Source organism: Bos indicus, chromosome 1, assembly GCF_029378745.1.
Source record: "Bos indicus isolate NIAB-ARS_2022 breed Sahiwal x Tharparkar chromosome 1, NIAB-ARS_B.indTharparkar_mat_pri_1.0, whole genome shotgun sequence".
NCBI lineage: Eukaryota > Metazoa > Chordata > Mammalia > Artiodactyla > Bovidae > Bos > Bos indicus.
Window position 1 is genome coordinate 72,286,587 of NC_091760.1, and position 21,694 is coordinate 72,308,280.

At 34.6% G+C, this 21,694-nt stretch overlaps 1 protein-coding gene across 15 annotated transcripts in view; it reads right to left on the reverse strand.

Moving 5' to 3' along the window:
* Positions 1 to 21,694, reverse strand: part of DLG1 (discs large MAGUK scaffold protein 1) — a 270,874-nt gene that overhangs the window by 149,070 nt on the left and 100,110 nt on the right. For 2 of the 15 annotated variants that reach the window (XM_070789475.1, XM_070789467.1), the window contains exon 1: positions 15,763 to 17,423. The exons of the other annotated variants lie outside the window; for them this stretch is intronic. In XM_070789475.1, coding sequence (XP_070645576.1) covers positions 15,763 to 15,996 — 234 coding nt within the window. In that variant the 5' untranslated portion in view covers positions 15,997 to 17,423. Of the gene's footprint in view, positions 1 to 15,762; positions 17,424 to 21,694 lie in introns of those variants that run through there. 15 annotated transcript variants of the gene reach the window in all.

The following is a 21,694-nucleotide window of genomic DNA, read 5'->3' on the forward strand; positions in this document are numbered from 1 at the left end:
TATAATCTGGCAACCACCACAGTAATAACTCATTTAAGAAACATCAACAAATGTTAAAACTTCAACTGCTGCTGAATGACCCTTCCATTTCATTCTAATGGAAGCAAGTTTGAGTGGGAGACACACACACAGACACACATGTATCTCCCCTACAAATTTTTATTAATTACAGTGAAGAAATCCAGCAGATACTATCTTAACCAAAGTTAACATCATCAGGGATGGTACAAATCAAAATCATATGTTACCTAATGGGATGTAATCAGAGTATATCACTTCTGGGACATTCTTATCAAATATGATTAAGCTGAACATTAAACATCAGAAAAATCCAAGTTGAGTGATAAACTACAAAATAACTGGCTCTGATACATCCAAAGTATTAGAGACAAGAAAGTCTAACATTTATCATCTTTATTTTTTAAAACAGCTTTGTTAAGGTATAAGTGATATACAAGAAATTGTACTTTTTAATGTATACAGCTTGATGACTTTGAACATATGCAAACACCTGTGAAACAATTACCACAATCAAAGTAAGAGGCATATCTAAAACCTATAAGAAGTTTCTTTTTGCCTCTATAATAGAGTCAGATATTAGCTAATTAATAATCCACTTTAACATAAAAAAGACAAAGCTATATGCTTGTAACAAATTTCAAGGCCAAGCATAAACATTTCCTCCATTAGGCAGTTGTTCTCAAAAACCCTTTATGATATACTATAAATTCTTCAATATTACCTTGTAATACTGGCTCTGAACCTATTCTAAATATATTTCCTTTTGACAGAATCCTTTAAAGGATCTGAATACCATTTTTAAAAATCTTAAACAAAACATACACCATCTGATTCCACCCCACTCTCTATAGGGCACTGAGCAAGTGCTTTGAAGAAGAACATATACCCCTGCCTCTTTCTTAAGAAAGGAAAATACTGCTGAGAAAGTCTTCAAAAACAAATGCATATCAACACACATAATTTCCTAGCCACAATCAATAACCAGTTTGAGTCACAAAGGATTATACAACAACAAAATAAGTCATTTACTTTCCATGAAACAAAATACTGCCCTAAACAAATAATATCTAGTCAAATGAAGGTTGAGTGATGAGGAATAGTATAGATGTTAAATATGATAACAGAGTAAAAAGAAGAGACAAGGATATTTTGAGTGCAGGATTGAGAGCATGATAAAATTCTGGTGAGCTGTATAAGATGATTCTAAATTGGAAAATGTCAAACTTAAGGCTCTAATATGAATAATGAGGCAGCAATATAGAGTAACCACTACATTTGGGTTATTATAGAAAAGAAATTCAGCCTAAGCATTTGAAACTTGAAAAATCTTACATACATATTTTATTAGACAATATGACTTTCAGGCCATCATCCTTTTTCTGTTCCATTTGTATCACTCAATAAGATCAGCTCCAAAGAGTTTTAGTTGTTTTTTTTTTTTTTTAAATCTTGACCATGTGACTAACAACAGTCTCAGTTGTTTCTATCCATAGCAACACCATGGAATCATTAGCCTCTGAGGCCTCCTTCAGAGACTTGTTTCCATGACAACAGAGGCTATAATATTAACACTGTCTCAAAGAATACTGCAGAAAATGGTAAATTCCCATAAGGTAACTGGATTGTACATATTTTAAAAGTACTTTTTAAATGCCAGTATCAAATTGATGGCTCTCTGAAAAATGTTTTAACTAATTTTTAGAGATTCTTGTTATTTATTCAGTTTTACATTTTCAATTTAAGAGCTTAAAATTATGAAAGCAGCTTTTAAAAAGATTTTGATAAAAAGTGGTCTGAAGCCTCATCAGGTATAGCCACATGCTTAACGTGTACTGCACATCTCCATTTATGACTATGTACCTCCTTCTTTCACTTGCACTCACTCCACTCGATACATGAATAAATATAGATAGAGAATCCTTACCTTTAATAAATCCCTTCTGCTTGAAATAGCTAAAGTGGTTTTTTATATGTGCATATGAATACTGTCTGATACAGGAAGAAACAAAAGGAATAATTGGGAGGCTGCTATGATAATCCAGCTGAGAGGTGATCAGTAGCTTCAACCAAATGATGGTAATGGTGAAAACGGACATGAGTAGTCAAATAAAGATAACTTCTGAATGTAGAAGTGGTACCTATATGACTGATGGGAACCTGGGAAGGACTATTAAAAATAAAAGCAACAATGGCCACTAAAAATTATATTTTACATCATAGTTAGATCCAACCATAAAAGATTTACAATGCTTTCTGCACATATTTTTCTTAACTTTTTCTCACTTATAGTCTTATTAACATGCTCATAAAATTAAATTCTAAAGAAAGATAACTAATACCATACTACCAGGTAATGAGCTTAGAATACCCACAAAGATTCAATAAGTGCTAAGTAAATTTATAACATATTTAAGGAAAATGAAATAAATGAATTAGCAGATCTTTTGTTATCAATACCTTAAAGAAAAATAATTACCCCCATGCCACTGTTGGTCTATAAGAATTTTCCTTCTTTTTTTGGTTTTTGTATGGTATAGTTTAGTATTTTTAATCTAAGTTCCTTTGTTTAAATTTCTACAATGTGGTAGTGAGACATGTTTCTTTGAATAAATGTCAAAGAAAATACCTAAGAGGGAAAGAGAAATCAAGGAAAAGAACTGCAAGCTTTTCGTATGTTTATAGAAGGATAAAATACAGCACAATAAATTTACCAAAACTGTTTGGGAATCATTGTACTCAACAGGGATCCAGCACCTTCAAAATAAGTTTTTGTCATTGCTTAGATCTGGTTCCTATTTGATTCAAATGCTCATTTTGCCACATTTACTCCATATAGTACATTCAGTATAAACTCCATGTTATTTGAACCAGCTGCATATGATATTCCTATCATAATTACCTCTGAAGCAAACAGCAACAAAACTAGATATATTCTGAAACAAATACTAAGGGATTAAATACAAATTTTTGATTTTAAAATAACAGGGGAGAAAGGAAAACAGTCTAGTGATTAACAATCCTAGTATAGAAGTGCAAATCTGTTAGTTTACACAGACAGAACATAGTAGTTCATGAATGTATCAATATTTAAGTTTGCAAGATTGATATTTATGAATAGTTAAGGTAATCATCCCTTCATTATAAACAGATAGCATTCCATCAGCATTCAGCCATTCACTTTGTACTGATACAAGGATGAGCCAACAATCATTCAAAATTTCAAGTAAACAGAAATCCAAAACTTGAATTTAAGCTGTGGTCACATAATTAACAAACAGATATGAAACTACCAAATGCAATAAGCTGCCTGCCTCCCCACATTTATCGGACTATGGCTACAGAAACACACACAACCATGGACTTCACAATGACTAACCTAAAATGGGACCTCAACACTTTCTAGGACTCATACATTTACCCTATTTTGTTCATTCTTGTACAATCCCCAATGATTCAGGTCACTGTTAATCTTTCTGAAGTTATCTTCTACTATTCTCTTCCCACTTAGTGTTTCGACCATATTGGCCTCTCTGCTGTGTTTCAAACACTCTAAACAAGCTCTGGCCTCAGAGTCTTTTATTCAGTCTTCCTTTGTCTAGAATGCTTTTGTCCCAGATATCCACATGACCCAATTCCATAACTTCTTTTATGCCTTGCTCAAATAACACCCTTCAGTTGAAGCCTCTCCTAGTTATTCTATTAAACCTACCCCCACCACATACACACAAATATACACATTTCCTATTGTTTTCTCTTTCTACCTTTTCCCCAGTATACTATATATTTTAATTATGTTTGTTATAAGCTCTATAGGAGTAAGGATTCTTGTTCTATTCAATATTACTCCGGTATACATAGTTCCTAGAATAATATCTAGCACATAGGAAGTAGTTAACACATGTTTCTTGGATGAATGAAACAATATGACTGACAAAAGAGACTGAGTTCATCAGCACTCTAGAATGATAAAGTGACTCAGAGAACAGATTGTGTATATCCATCCCTCCCCCTGCCCACTTTCATTCTATACACATAGAAGACACTGCTAAGAGAGTCTGTGTGCTTGGGCAGCCACTACCAATCACAAAGTGCTCAAGATGTTCTAATATTTGATGATGTTCAAAATATAAAAATGCCAAAAAATTGCCAGTTTCATGTTGTCCTCTGCATGTGTGCTAAGTCACTACAGTCTATAGTGTTGCAGAGAGTCATCCCTCTGCCAGGTTCCTCTGTCCATGGGATTCTCAAGGAAAGAATTCTGGAGTGGGGTGCCATGGCCCCTGCCAGGGACTCTTGCCAATCCAGGGATCAAACCCATGCTTCTTATGTCTCCTTCATTGGCAGGTGGATTCTTTACTACTAGTGCCATCTGGGAAGCCTTGTTCTCTGTCTAGCAATAGTTAATTGCTTAATATTATCCTATGTGAAAGTAAACATGTCTTGTTCAAGAACATCTGCTCAAAAGATTTTCTCCTCTTTCCTTTTTAAACGTATTAAGTAGTAAATATCACTGACAGATCATATTTAAAGCATGCAGAGCCCTTCTTCCAAACTTCTGGGTCCTACTAACCTCAACTCGATCCCTAGGTCCCTTCTCAGATGGTAGCTGCTTCCTGTTGTTACTATCTCTGTTTTATTTTGGTGTTGACATGTTTCCTTTTCAGTTCTCCAATTCCTTTTAAATCACCATTCATATTACATTTTCCCTGTTAAAATGATTACTGTGGTGTCTGTTTTTCTGGCCGGACCTACTCAAGGTTACCAATCCTCTTGTCAAAACATAATTCTTCATCATTCTGTAATAAGATTGCTTCTCGGTATCTCCAGATTCCCCACTTAAAAGACGAGAATATTTTGCAGGATCAATTTCACGGGTGGTTGTGAAAGTGGTGATAAAGATGATGATGATAGGTACTTTACTGATGTCAGGTATCATAGTAAGGGTTTTGAGGGTTTGTCCCATTTAATTTTTTACTAAATCTTGATCCTTGTTTTCTGGAGGTGGAAGAATGAAGACTCAGAATTTATGTAATTTATCCAATGTGCTACAGCTAAAATAGAACAGAGCTTTAAACTCAGTCCATCAACCTCTAAAAACAACAGTCTCAACCAGTGCTCTCGAAAATCCTGCTATGTATTTAGTACAGTTGAAGCATTTAATTCCTAAGGTTGGTATTTATCTTTTTCTGCTATATGTCAAAATACTTACAAGTGATTATTTTCAAATTTATAATGCTTTGATACATTAGATGGTTCCAGCAAGATTAGTCAGAGTTAAATACAGAAAAATGAGGCTGGGATACGTTTCGTTTCAAATTGCAGATTATAATCTTCAGTTATTTGCCTCAGAGCCAACAAAAATTTTGTAAGGCAATCAATTGGTCCCATTCTGTCATAATAATAACTTCCTTATGCTCACAGCCGGCTGAATCAATAGTCACAGTTTAGATTTCAAAAATACTGATAATATTGCTCAGAAAGGGACTAAACTGGGGTCTACTAATGGATAAAGAATGAACAGGCAGCACCACTGTTAACAGGTGAGGGGGAAAACATCTTTCAAATAAATTCGTCTAGGGGCAGAAGTTGTGCTTAGGATTCTAAAATTCTACTGCTTCCAGATGTGATATCAGTTGGTTTACACTTGCACAAAATAGGTCCAGTCTTTGTTAACTGATTTGTACATGCCTGTACAATTGCGACATCAACTGGTTTATTTAAAGTTTGGTAAATAAGCTGGTAATTGTAGGATACTGTTCTCTGCATGATCTGAATAGCTACTCTTACCTTTATCAAAATTCTAAATTTTGATATAAGAATGGAGGACTGAAAAATGTTATCTAAATAACAGTGCCAGGAAGTACACAGTGAGAAAAATCTTTAAAGAAAATGACACTAAGTCAAATTTTAACAGTAAGAATATAAGTTCTTCATATATTAATATATATGCTTCAATTTTCTCACAGAAGCCTTTGAATTAGTTTTGAAATAGACATGGTTTTATAAAATCCTATAACACAGACTTATAATTTTAAAGCCATAGTTGTACATAAAAATGGCTTGGGAAATTTACAGTGGCCAAACCATATTTAGAAGTTCCAAACTTCTTTGTAGCCATCATCAGATTAAATGAAAATAAATGCATATAATTAACTTTATTCATTCAACAAACAGTCATCATTTGCATTCACCACTCTAGGCTCTAGGTATATAAGAAAACATACATCTATCCTACCAGCTCTTGTGAAGCTTTTGGTTTTATAGCTGATATTAAATCATTACCCAATTGATTACTGAAATATAGTTGTGCTAAGAGGTATGGAATACAATTCTCATGATAACAAATACTGCTTAAAATAAGAAAAGAGCAAAAATGTTGTGTGTGTTGAATCTCCTATTCTGACCCCAGAGGTTATGGGCCTGTCACTTTTTAGTACTGTTATTAACAGATTACTTTAAAAGTTAACCCTAAAACTATATATATCACACACACATACATACATGTTAGATATTAAAATATGCAAATTTCCATTTGTGCAATAAAACATATATATTGCTATGTGTCCTTGACAAAAAAAAAAAAGTGAAAGTTGCTCAGTTGTGCCCAACTCATTGAGACTGCATGGACTGTAGCCTGCCAGGTTCCTCTGTCCATGGAATTCTCCAGGCCAGAATACTGGAGTGGGTAGCCTTTCCCTTTTCCAGGGGATCGTCCCAACCCAAGGATCGAATCCAAGTCTCCCGCATTGCAAGTGGATTCTTTACCATTTGAGCCCTCCTTGACAAAAGGACAACCTAACAGTTACGACACTACACAGAAATTACAAAGATGTACACAACACGCTTCCTATTTATGAAGAGCTTATATAACAAACTTTACTTAGTTCTTCAAACGATAGCCAATCTAATCCACCTCAAGCTATCAGTGTTGTTCTTTTAACAAACTTTATTTTTTAGAGTAGAAAGTACAGAGTTCCCATATAACCTTTGCCCATACACATGCATTGCATCCCCATTATTGACATTTCCCACCTGAGCTGTACATTGTACAGTTGATGAATCTACAATGATACATCACTGCTATCCAAAGTTCACAGCTTACACTAGGGTTCATTCTTGATGTACATTTACAAGTTTAAACAAATGTATAATGTCAGGTATCCACCATTATAGTACCACATAGAATAGTTTCACTGGCCTAAAAATCTGTGCTCTATTCATCCCTCCCTCTTTCCTAACTTTGGCAAATAATCTTTTTACTATCTCCATAGTTTTGCCTTTTCTAGAATGTCATATAGTTGGAAGCATAGAATGTGTAGCATTTTCAGACTGGTGTCTTTCCCTTAGAAATATGCACTTATATAGAGTTCTTCCAAATCTTTTTAACACTTAATAACATTTCATCTACCCACTGAAGGTTATCTGGGTTGCCTCCAAGTTTTGGTAATCATGAATAAAGCTGCAATAAACATCTGTGTGCAAATTTTCATGTGGACATAAGTGCTCAACTCATTTGAATGAAAACCAAGGAGTGCAACTGATGGATTAAATGGTCAATCTGGTATTTTTTTTTAAGTGAATATAACCACTGTAAACTTTTTGTTTAATATTCATCTTTATGCTTTTCTAGTGCCCAAATTACTGGATCTTAAACACCACTTGAACATATTTTTGAGTAGTAATGTTTTGGGTAGTAATGCTAAGTAATGCTAAGTAATGCTAAGTAATGCTAAGTAATGCTAAGTCATTTCAGTCGTGTCCAACTCTGTGCGACCCCAGAGACAGCAGCCCACCAGGCTCCCTCGTCCCTTGGATTCTCCAGGCAAGAACACTGGAGTGGGTTGCCATTGCCTTCTCCAATGCATGAAAGTGAAAAGTGAAAGCGAAGTCGCTCAGTCGTGCCTGACTCTTAGCGACCCCATGGACTGCAGCCTACCAGGCTCCTCTGTCCATGGGATTTTCCAGGCAAGAGTACTGGAGTGGGGTGCCATTGCCTTCTCCATATGTTTTGGGTATAAAGGGAAACAATTTCCAAATCTGAGTAATGACATTTTTAACAAAAGTACTGGCCTTTTGAGTAGGAAATTCAACTTTGTCAAGAGACAGCATCTCATAACCAGTATAACAATGTTTATCCTAACTTTGACTGCTTGGTAATCATTACTCAAAGAGACTGTTTCTACCCATTCTCTGGGAAATTTATTCTACTATCAGAGTTGGTATTTCCAAAGTAGTTTAAGAGGATTATCTACTTACTCTATATTCTAGTTTAATACAAAGGCATTACACTGCTAAATATAAGCAATTTCATTCTTTAGAGATGAGGAAAAATATATATATTTAAATACATTTAAGTAAATACATGAATGTATTTTATACATATATATATTTGACCACTTCAAAATACAATCATCATTAGGCATAAGGCCAAATGTTTAAAACGTATATAGATAAGGTTAGGCCAATTCATGTTGGTCCAAGGTGGAGATGTCTTGTGAATATTTAGACCTGCTGCCTGGAAGGAACTGTCGTAAGATAAAAGCTTATAGATAATAATATCATATGCCTCTGTCTGCCTGGGAAGTTTCCCTTTTCTATCAAAAGTACTCCAAGTTTGGTCAGTGAGTGATACATTCATCCTAGTTATAAGGAAACTTAATAGTTTTTCTCCTGTTCTCTCCCTGCTTCACCTCCTCAAGGCGAAGGGTAAATAAGAAGAGCATCATCAGCTGGAGGATCAGTATAACACTGAAGTGTGACATGTTTCACAAAACATTTAAGAGAGAATTCAGATGGATTAAAAATATATAATAATAGTCAGGCAGTATTAAGTGCTATGAAGAAAAATGTTTAAAAAGATAAAAGGACAGTGATGTCTGGAATGAAGGAGTGCCTGCTACCTTAGATAAGAATCTAGAAAGATCCTCCAAGAAGGTAACAGATGAGCATAAATCTGAAGGAAGTGAGGAAATTAACTATGAGAATATCTGAGGAAAGAATGTTCCAGGCAGAGGAAACAGTTACATTAAGGTTCTGAGATAGCCACGTGCTTGATTTATTTGAGGAATAGGAACAAGGCCAATAAAGCTAAGTAAGTGAGGGAGCAATAGGAAATGGGATTAGAGACACTGCCAGGGACTAGATAATAAAGGGCCTTTTGAACTATGGTAAAGAAGGACTTAGGATTTTATTATATGTTGGATTGGAAGCCATGAAAGTGATAAAAACAAGATAATGACATGAACTGACATTCTGTAAGGATTCCTCTGGCTTCTGGGTAAAGAACAGACTGGTGAGAGTGAAGAATGGAGATAGGGAGTCCAAATAGATTATCTACTGCTGTAGTTCAGGCAACAAATTAAATAATTTTAATTAGTCATTATAGAGTAGTGAGAAGTGGTTAGATCATATATTCTAAACACAGAGCCAACAGAATTTGCTATTAAATTGTGTGAGCAAAAGAAAAAGGAACAGAAGATGATTTCAAGGGTTTTTTATCTTCAGCATCTCAGTGACTAAATGAGGATGGGGAAAATAATATTAGAAACTCTATTTTTGACATGTTAACTTTCAAATACTTAATCCAAGTGGAGATATGGATTAGGAAAGCTAGGTATACAAGTCCAGTGAACAGGGATTAGCTCTGGACTGAAGGAACGAATACTGATGTTAATTAACGGCACCTGAATAAGATCAACTGAAATATGAGTATAAAAAAAGAAGTTCAAGGATTGATGCCCTGAGTTACCACTCTGTTAGTAGTTAAGAAGAGGAGGAGGATACTGCAAAGGAAATTGAGGTTGGGAGAGTAAGGAGAATGGTGTTCAAGAGTTAAATGAGAAAAGAATTTAAAGGAGGGAGTGAGTAGTCAATGTGTAAAAAGCTGTGGAAGGGTCAAGTAAAATGAAGACTGAGAATTGATCACTGGATTTGACAGTCTATACTCCAAGAGGGTTGTTTTAATGAGAGGTATTATGCTGAGTATGTATGCTGATGGGAATACTCCAGTACAGAGGGAAAGACAGATAATGCAATGAAAAGGAAATTTCAGAACTCTCTGAAAAGTCAAAAATGAAGATTTAGTACAAAAGTGATGGGTGAGATTTAAGAACACAAACGAATTATTTAACAGGATGGGAGACAGAATAAGACCATCAATTGAGAATGGGCCAGGAAACAGGTATTGGAAATTTGACACGCAGCTTTGGATCCAATGTGGAGGAGGCAGAGTTGCAATTAACCAAGGTTGGATCTTACCACTGAAGTGACAGAGGAGCAAGCAAGTTAAGATTATGAAAAATATTGTTTAAAGTTATGGGCCAAGGAATTTGAGCAAGGCAAGGAGGGAAGTGGGAACACGAAAGAAGTGATGGATAGTAAAAAGTTGGGCTGGAGGTCTTTAGAGGGTAAAAGAAAAATTGTTATAGAGGAGAGGAGCCGAAAAGAAAAGAAGTGCTAGTCACTTTGAAATGCTTGCAACTGAGATTCTGTAAGTGATATACTCAATGATAATGAGGTCTTTTTTAAAAAAAAATTATTTATTTATTTGGTTGCACTAAATACCAAGGATTGAACCCAGGCCCCCAGCATTGGGAGCATGGAGTCTTAGCCACCAGACCACCAGGGAAGTCCTTAATGAGGTCTTAACGCAGGTCACTCAAGTGAAAGAAAAAAATAAGACTTCTAGAGGTAAGGATAATCAAAGAACTGAGAGGTCAAGATTTTGGAAGGATCACATCAAGAGACTGAAAATCTCAAAGAATGATTATATGAATAGTGGACAAAGAAAAGATAGTAAACCTTCGTTTAAATCATCTGTGTAAATGGTGGTTGAAATCATCAGTGAGCAGATGTATATGACTAGATGCATAAGATGTATGAGACTAGACATGAGAGGGAGTAGAAAACACTGTCAGTCTGATGACAGGTACATTTTTTAAAGACAGAAGTTACAATCATCCATAAATATCAATAATAAGCAAGGAAGACATCAACTCCACTTGTTGGTCCCAAGGTAAACAGGATGTGATAGATAATAATTCCACTTTTTGTGAGGGCTACAGAAAAAACAGTAATCTTCGGGGAATGCCAGATTTCTATGAGAGAAAAAAGATGAGATAAACCATCACAGAAGAGTTTGAGGATAAAGGAAATCTTGGTGATTGTGAACTGGGAGTTCCAAAGAGCACAGTGAAAGGAATTGGGAGATCATAGATAAACGGGAGTTTAGAACAGATCAGAGATAAACCAGAGTCAAACAGAGATAAGGAAATAAGTGACAGTGATCTGGAAGGCTTGGATTTTTTGTAGCAATTAAGATAAAAGGAATGCAAAGTATAAAATTAGTCCTGATGGCAAGTTTGGTAAAAGGTGGTATGTGCATGCTAGTTGGTTCAACCTGTTTGACTCCTCATGACCCCATGGACCACAACCTGCCAAGCTCCTCACTCAGTCCATGGGATTTTCCAGGCAAGAATACTGGAGTGGGTTGCCATTTCCTCCTCCAAGGGATTGATCTTCCCAATCTAGGGATCAAACCTGTGTTTCCTGTGGCTCCTGCATTGGCAGGGGCATTCTTTATCACTGAGCCACCTGGGAATCCCAGTAAAAGGTAGATAATCAGTTAAATTTTAGTTGTTTAGTTGTGATTGATTTAGCATTTGCAGAATTGAGTGTTGGGAAGGAAGGCAAGATCAGGGAACTGGTGGGTTTATCAAGAATTTGAAGTGCTCATTAGGGCTCTTCCCTTAAATTCTGCAACTGACGATTTAAAAGTGTACAGAATGTCAGAATGAACGGCACTGTCCTAGGTACTGTAATTCTTAATTATCTAATTTGAATTTTAAGACTAGTAAAACTAAGCAATAAAAAATAAAATCATAAAACAAAATAATAAAAATAATAGCTGCCAGGCACTGTACTAAATATGTTACATACATTTAACTGTTTAATCAATTAACTCAATGAAATTGATGTTATTGCCTTTATATATATCCAATGCTCCTAAAACTTAAATCTTTTCTACTCCAGAATGTACCTGTTTAGGACAAATAATAGGCTTTTATACAAATTAGCCTATTTTTCTGGTATCTGAACAGTGGGACTCTAAATGAACAGTGGTTTCTTGTATTTTAATTTAGGACAGATTTTTTTTTCCTCTAAAAAGCAGCTTATTCAATTCATGTGGCTAATATTCACTCCTGTTAAAATTTTATTGTTCTGCTTCAACTATGGTAATTCATTATGTCTGTTTCATTCACTCCTAGGAAGAGAATTTCGCTGTCTTCAGTTTAATTTGGCATGTCAATTGTCTGGGGAAGATAGGAAATTCTTTTTGAACATTTCTAATGATCCACATTAGGGATTCTGAAGTAATCCAAAATATGGGAACATTTGCTAAATATACATTTGAAGTGATCTACCACATTACAGCTGTTCAAAGCCTACATGGCTTCAATTTTCATTAATAAACACTGACATCACCAAGTAGATAAAAGCTTTTACTTAGGAAACAATCAAGTAGCAAAGTCTAGAAGTACTATGCCAGAATTCTTTAAAGCCTTGCTGAATATAAAAACTGGTCCCAGATAGGAACAGAGTTGCATACACTAAATAGGACAGGGCAAATAGACATCAAAGGATCATAAATACAAAAACAGAAAGAAGGCTGAGATGAGGAACTGAGGAGGGCTCGACAATGAGTATCCCACATTTTCTATAATGACTAATCAAAATTAAGAACATAAGTAGTAATGGAGCTCAAAATAGAAAAACTTACACCAAAGTAAAATAATTCACAAGAAACTCAGCTTAACATTAAAAAAAAATTCACAATGTAAACTTTTGGGATACAGCCAAATGACAGACATCAGTGACAATTTACAAACTGTATGGCTATCATCACTGGGTAAAGGGGTGAGGAAATGACAGGGGGTTTGTGTAGCTTGAAGAAAATCTGAAGAGAGGAGAAGAAAATCTGAAGAGAGAAGAAAAGGGAAGTGAGGAAGAGATGGGCTACAGTGAAGAATCAAAGGCACTTATGATGGCAATAGAGTGAATCCAATGAAGATAGGTACCCAGGAGGTTTCAGACTAGGTTTCATATTTTGGAAGGCCATGAGATAACAAGGTGTTAGGTGGGAGAAATGAAAACTAATTAATCAGTCAATTCCATAAACATTTACTGAGCACCAACTTCACGGCAAGCCCCATCTGAGAAGCTGAGGGAGAGGTCTTGGAGAAGTCTATAATCACTTGGCTTTCCTAACACTTAAAAAATATTAATGATTTTTCTACTAAGTTCCACATGTTACAGTAGAATCTGACACAAAATCATAGTTGTAAACACAAATATCTTAAACAGATGAGCAATTTAAGTGAATCTGTAAGTTTTCTATTTATAGAGGACATTTGATGGGATATTAAATCAGAGTAATTACTTTCAAATTAGTAAAACTGCATTTAATAGCAACTCTCCAGAATGCGAAAAGTACTATACATCATAGTTATAAGGAATTAGAATCAAAGTTAATCTTCCTATCAAATCTTAGAAAAGAATATTTCTGACAGTAGTGAAAACAGGAGACCTGGTAATCACTGTTGCTATTTATAATGACAGAACAAAACACTATCGTACGTATATATTCATAGGTATATAGCATATGCTCAATAAACTACAAAATTTCATTAATCTACTTTGTTTTTAACAATATAAAAATCCTCTGGTACTAAAAAATAAAACTTCTAGACATAAGTCAGTAAATGAAAAATAAAAATGTATCATAGGATTAACTAACATCAAAATAGGTCTCACATTCGTTCTCACTCCTATTACATTTCATCTTGTAAAATGAATTTCAGTGAGTTACAACAAAAGATTTTGACATACAAAATACCTAACTCATCAGTGAGGAAAACAACACAGAATGAAAAATGCAATGTTGGTACTCCAGAGCTGGAGAAACAGAAGCTAAAACTCTGACCTAAAGTCTATATTTACAGATACAAAATACAAAGGTAATGAAAAAGACAAAATAAGTAACAGAAAGAGGGCTGAAAGAAATAAAACTAAGTCATTTGTCAGTATACATAAGTGATGTGAACCAAATGGGAGGAAGATAAAATTTTAAATGGCTTTGTAGGATCAACTATAAATAGAGTTTTCATTAAAATCCTGACTATTTTAGTGCAATGCAATAGTAACTTTATGGCCCAACTCCTAGGTAACTATAATTGTGTGGTTTCAACAGCTTTATATGTAAACTATTTGGTTGTTTTTGTATGTCCTTTATAAGATGAATTATGTATCAATGGTTGTGTCTGTGCATATACACATATAGTAGTGTGTATTTGAAGTTTTTAACATAACTTTCTCATTGACAATGGAAATATCACTTAATATTAATCCACAATGAATAACAATGCCAAGCTTTAGCCCCTGTGTCCCTTTTTGGTATATGTAATTGCAGTTAAAATTAAGTTAGTTAAATTCTTGGGGCAGAAATCAATCTAAGGGTTAAATGAATCACTGCCTCTTAAGTTTTAAGTAACTTCACCGCCTACTTATAAACTATTAAGGACTCTCCCTACCCAAGTAATTTCATCTCTCTCAAAAATGTAAGAAAAACAAGTATGATATTTTTACTTAAGAAATTTGAGATTTTAAAATAAAAATTATTGAAAGACAATTCTAAAACCAAAACCAAGAAGCTTTGACAGTTGCTTTATACTTACTGTGCTGCTTCTAATTCATTTTTTTAAAGATGGTTTTCAATTAAAGGAATTTTTTTTTAAAGGCCCTAAGGTATGTGTCTACATTTTAATGTAAATATGATTGATGTCAAAGGACAACAGTATTCTCATCTTGTTTTTAAATTAGACTTTTGTTATGCTTTCATTTTTACTAGAGTTGAATGAATATCTATTAAAAACATGTTTTAAAATAAAAATATTCCCCAAATCCTCCTTTAATACCAAATAATAGGTATTTCATCAAATTATTAACTTTATACTTTCCTTTTAATACTCCTCAAAAAGTTGTTTTACGTCATCTTTTTAAAATTTGGAGACTTTTAGTGTTTGCTCAGCTCTTTGAACTGTCAACTGAATATATGATAAAATTTTATTTACATCATGTAATTATGCAAGTTTACTGCTCTCAAATTAACCCTATGTAATATATTTACAGAAATGGAAGGATTCATTAAACCCCTTGAATAAGCCATACTATAATAACTTTAAGATATTAGCATGTATAATAATAGCCAACTGTATTCAATTTAATCTATTCTCAAAACTCTAGAAAATAAAAATACTTCAAATTTTCTTGCTTATTCACTGCAACAATCTCCCTGAGGTTATTTAATGACATATAAAAACTAAACAAACAGATATTTTCTTTTGTCAGACATCATACTTTATAGCATTTAACAGTCTGAAAATAAGGAGACAAGCATTATTAACGCACATTTATGTATGAATGGCTTTATATTTTTAGAGAAGTCATTCAACAGAATCTGAGACTGTTTTGTTTGGCATTACATAAGAGCAAAGGGAAAATATTTTTGTTTCCCCTTCTGTGCTAAAGACCTGCATAGAGGGACTGAAAACACACATTTCTGCGCACCCAGGGTTTCAGTGCATAAGATAATGTTTTAATAAGAAGAAATCTATACTAATACATTTCTGTAAAGCAACACGAACCAAAATATACTGAAAATAATTTCAACAAGTGGTATGTTACCTGGGTGGAGCTGGTGGCTACCGAGATGCAGTCAATAAAGCTGTGTCTTCGAGTGAAAAATGCAACTATCTGCTGCCAGCGTGAAGGTTCTGGCTCAGCTTGCAGTTCATCTGATGAGCCCTTTTTTGCCCAGTGTTTTTGCTTTGGGCCTACTGAGCCATGGCTAGAGCTAGTATTGCCTCCTCGACTGGCGCGAGAGTATAGAAGTGTGTTGTTCCCGAAAATGTAATTCATCTCTGCAGCCCTGCAGGTGGTTGCCAAGCAGTCTTACTTCTCTACCAGCTGCTGAGTGGTGAATGATCGGTAAAAACTGCAGCTAGAATTACAGCAGCATCATTTGTAGATCAGGGAAAATAAAAACCTTGAGAAAGGATGCTCATTTTCTCTGTAATTTCTTCCCATGAAAGAGCTTGCATCTTTCCTCTGTACCTGTTGTTAGCTGTATGAGGGCTGAGTTTATATTTGCAGGCAAAAAAGACGGCATAAGGTAGATTTCTTTCTCATGATTATTTTTTCACCAGCGTCTGCAGGAACCAAAAGCTGTTCTTTTGTTAGCTGATAACTAGACAGACTGAAATCCAGGAAGTGAGCTCGATTAGCAGGTAAAGAAGGATGTTTTAAACACTGGACTACCAAGACCCTTTGGGGCTGCCGGATTTAATGCACTGGGTGGAGAAACCCTGGATTACCAAGTTCAATCACAGTCTGAAGTAAAATCCAATGGCATCTTCACTGCTTAAATAAATTATAAATATGAACTGAATTTAAAAATACAAGAAGATTCTCTCTGCCAATACTTCTAATTGTTTAAAACAATTTTACTAAAGGAGTCTTTTTCATTCAGATATAAATTTCTACATCTGGAAGGCACTTACATTAAATAGCACTAAGGTTTTAAAAGGTATCATCTACATTAAACTCTGAGGATCTAATGACACAGAGAAATCCATTTGGAATGTAACCTGATCATTTTATGTAATATATTGGTCTTAAGTGCTTTGATTAATTGAGTTTGATGACAGAAACAGAATAATTAGCAAAATAAGTATTTGGCTTCTCGTATTTTTGTGATAAAAAAGCATTGTTATCAGCCATCATCCCTCTCATATATGTTATAAACATTATCAAGTTATGAATTTGTAAAAATACAAAAAGAAAGGTTAAATTTTTTATTTTATAGCCAATAAAACATATTTTTTCTAATACTACATAAATAATACTCTGGTTCACAAAATAACACTGTTTGTTAAATAGATACTTTCTAACATCTAATATCTAGGTCTGTATTTCTCCACACAGCAGTCCATTCTCAGAATCACCTAGGATGCTTGTTAAAAAAAAAAAAAAAAATGCAGACTGGTATCCTCTCCCTATCAGAACTTTTAGGGGTATGGGAGATCTGAGAATTTTCACTTTTAAATAGCCCCCTAAATAAGCACCCTCAAGTTTGAGAACCACAAACTCCTAAATCTGTCCGCTTAATACCGTGCTATATTAGTATATAACACAATATATTGCCATTATAAACAATATGTGAATAAAAATGCTACTTCAAAATTTACTAGTAGTTGAGTAATTGTTTTAAAGTTGCTATAACTGTATCAATATTCCCAACCTCAGCCATGAATATTTTTTTTTCAGATGCAGATCTACAAAATATTGCTTACTTTTGCTTACCAGCACCAACTAAATGCAGCCTACTGAAATGTAGCATTGGCAAACCACAACCTCTAGGTCTACTTCAAATCCTGATTTGGCAAGAAAAGATGCAAACACTGTCTCTATGATTCCACCTCTAAGATACAAACACATGCCCCCAAAGGGTTGAGAGTCATGTGGGACTGCTGGAAGTAATATGTTCTGTGACAGATTATAGCAAAGTTTGCTTTCTCCCAAGGACTCCAACAAACAGTTGCTGGCAGTTTTATGGCCATACACAGATTGGTCTTATCTATTCGGGGGTAGGGGAACACAGCAAACACTAAGGGTAGACAAAGAACTAAGAATACTCTCTAAAGAAAAAAAAAAACCTAAAAATAAAAAATCTTACCATGGACCAGGTACTGATCAGTGTGGTTTATACAAATGTTCTAGTAATTAGCTGTGTGCTCAGACAAGTGAGACTCTTTGTGACCACATGGACTATAGCCTGCCAGGCTCCTCTTGTCCATGGAATTTTTCAGGCAAGAATACTGGAGTGGATTGCCATTTTCTTTCTCCAGGGGATCTTCCCAATCTCCAGGGATCAAACTTGTGTCTCTTGTGTCTCCTGCACTGGCAGGCAGATTCTTTACCACTAGCACCCCCTGGAAGCCCAATTAGTGTGGTTTATACAAATGCTCTAGTAATTGGTTTGGCCCCTAAATGTGTGTCTATGATGGAAAACTAGGGTGGAAACCTAGATCTTATATAGATTCTGTTACCCTGGATTGGTAAAGATGAGGATATTGAAAACAAATGTTGAATGCAAATATCCTACCCAAGATGAAAACAGTATCAACACACACAGTCATTCGTATACAATAATTTCTTATGCTAGTTAGCTTTTAACTGTTCCCAATCAATTAAATCAGATTACTCCATCCCATACATGGGATGAGAAATACTTCTCAATATATAAATTTCCTATGCAAATCCAATGACATTAAAAAAAAAAATCTTTGAGTTTTGAGACAGGTTTCTTCATGAAAATGTCCCATTACCTAGCTACAGAAATTTACGATCATCTCATCAATTGCCCATAGTCAACACCCGCACACAAAACCATGGATGTACCTAACTCACAATTGGTTTCATACAATCTAATTGGGAAGCAGAAGGCACCTAAGTCCTCACTGATCTCTGCTTTAAAATAATCCAAGCCATGTGGCAAAGCTGAAAGATACTCTATTCCATTAAAACAAATTTTTAATTATAGAACTTAAAAAGTCTATTTAAAATAGTATACTTTAAAAAATACCACACAATGTTTAAATCACTGAAGAGAACACTATTAAGATTTTAATATGATATATGAAGAATTAACATTTTATTTTTGCAGTCAAATTCTCTACTAATGAGCTATACTCCACACCTAATATTCTTCTTTTCTGTATAGCTTAATCTTTCTTTTTCAAAGAACAATATTATCTACAGAAGAACTCTAAACAAGAGGAGGAGGCTTCCCAGATGGCGTAGTGGTAAAAAATCCACCTGCCAACGCAGGAAAGTTTGACCTCTGGGTTGGGAAAATCCCCTGGAGGAGGAAATGGCAACCCACTCCGGTATTCTTGCATGGAAAATTCCATGGACAGAGGAGCCTAGAGGGCTAGTCCATAGGGTTGCAAAGAGTTGGGAGACAACTCAATGTGCATGCGCGCACGCACACACACACACACACACACACAATAGCAGAAAGCATAATTAAACAAAGTATATCCATTTAGTGGATTTTTACATACTTAATGATCATAAAAAATTTATGACTATGAGAAATGTTTATTTTATAACATTATACGGAAGTAAAGACAGTTCAAAAATTTATACAGGATAGGCCCTCAATTACTTGTATACATTTCCAAACTTGGAAATAAACCCAGAAGACTTTAAGATATAGTAACAAAGGCAATGATTAAATAATCTTGGTGAAAATTTTTGAAAGGTTGAAGGATGAGAGGAAAAACAATACTGAAACTCTAAAATACTAGAAAAAAAAATTAAGTGACCACAAAGTCAACAATACTATAAATGCAACATAACATTTTCCTTACCTTTTTATCTTTATAATATGGCTTACTAAATTTTAAAACATGCAGCAGTTAAGAAAAGATTAAACTAAGAAGTTTGATAACATAGAATTTTTATTTACCTGATCATTTATACACAAATTCCTTCTGTATGAGCGCCATCTAGTGGTCATATTGTATGCAAACTGCTCAACTTAGTACATCAGAGTCATCCAAGAAAGATAAAACTCAACAGTATTTTAAGATGCTCTGAGTTGTGAAAACAAAGTTGATTTCAAAAAGTACTCAGTATGTACTCAAAGTGGGACAGATTCTATTCCTGTAGCCTTTAGTTCAAAAGGCACATGTTTGCTTACATCCGTTCTTCTGCTACCCCTGTTTCTCATAGTATTAAAAAAACTACCAACTGCTGCTGGTGAGTATTAGTACTACTGAATTAAATGCTTCCAGGCTAGAAGATATATTTATTTAAAATAATTATCTGTTCACATACCCTGTTCTGTCTTCAATTTCAAGTCCCTCAACTACATTTACTTTGCACATAAAAAATAATTTTCCTTGTCACTGAAGACAAAGTCAAAACATGAACTCTTTTATTTATCCAATGACCACTGTAACATCTTATACTAAGCCATCTCACCCTTGTCACTCCATCTAGATTTGATCTGTTCAATTTACAGTTCTGGCCATTTTTCCTAACTCTTAGGTCATTTTCAGTTTAAAGAATCTTAAACATTGTTCTTATCATATTCATCATATGACTATATTTCAGTTCAGTTCAGGTCAGTTCAGTCCAGCCACTCAGTTGTGTCCGACTCTTTGCGACCCCATGAATTGCAGCACACCAGGCCTCCCTGTCCATCACCAACTCTGGAGTTCACGCAAACTCAAGTCCATCGAGTCAGTGATGCCATCCACCCATCTCATCCTCTTTCGTCCCCTTCTCCTCCTGTCCCCAATCCCTCCCAGCATCATAGTCTTTTCCAACGAGTCAACTCTTCACATGACTATATTTAGAACTGTTTAAAATCAACCTTCAAGATTCTCATATACCACAAAAATCTACCCACTATGTTCATATCCTTCAGGTTAGGATTTTTCAACATTATGTTGCCAACTTCTTTCTTGAAACTGTTTAGCACTGGCAAGAAACTTCCCTTTTAGAGTCCTAAATCACAACTACTTTTTAAAAATAATCACTTTTTTTTTGGCTGCACCAAATGGCATTTTAGTTTCCCAAGCAGGGATTTAAACCAGTGCCACCTGCAGTGCACGCATTCTAAACCACTGGACTGCCAGGAAAGTCCAAATCATACTTTTATATTTTATGCTAATAACAGAATTAAGTAACTTTCAATCACTATCTTATTTCATTCATTACTTCAGTAAAGAGAATCCGCATTAGCACTACAACACCTTGACAGATTATTTCACAGCACGTTTCATGGTGGCAAAACCTTCAGAGGGCCACTCATAAGCTCAGGATCAAGGTCTTTCTTACCTTGTCCTCAATTTCCTAACAACCATCCTAAACATCAGCTACAGTTCATGAACTTTACTGCATTTTTACAGTTTCCTCAGACAATCACCCTCCCACGGTACTTATTTTCTCCAGTAACTGTCTTCTCTGAATTGGCATCTTGTACACATCCTTCAGCACTTGTCCAAATGTCACCTTTCTTTTTTAGAATACTTCAAGAATTTAATTTCTCTCTTTTTCATGTTACATCATACCATGTTATAATATCTCTCCATAAAAAATACCAATCATTAAAGTTTAACAAACTTACCAGCACAGATGTTTAATAAATGCTAAATGTATGTTATTTAATAAACAAAATTAATATTCTAACAGTTGATTTTTAAAGCAATCTTATTTTTCTATTAACATTCATAAGAATTGTGAACAACAAAAGCAGCGTCTAATTTACATTCTACTCAGCAAATCACTACTATTCAAAGGTAACTTTTCAAATTAAAAAAATAATAATTCATATACTGAGCTCTATGTATAGTAAAGTGTTATTTGCTTCATTCCAATCACAATACTATAAAAGTGGAGAAGCTCTTTATATTAGTTAAAAAAAAAAAGACTGCTAATCTGGTAATCTTATATATATTTTAAATAAAATATACTTCATTATTAAGCTTCCTAAAATATTTGCAGCTATTTGTAAAAATTTTAAAAAATTAAAACTTGCCTTATG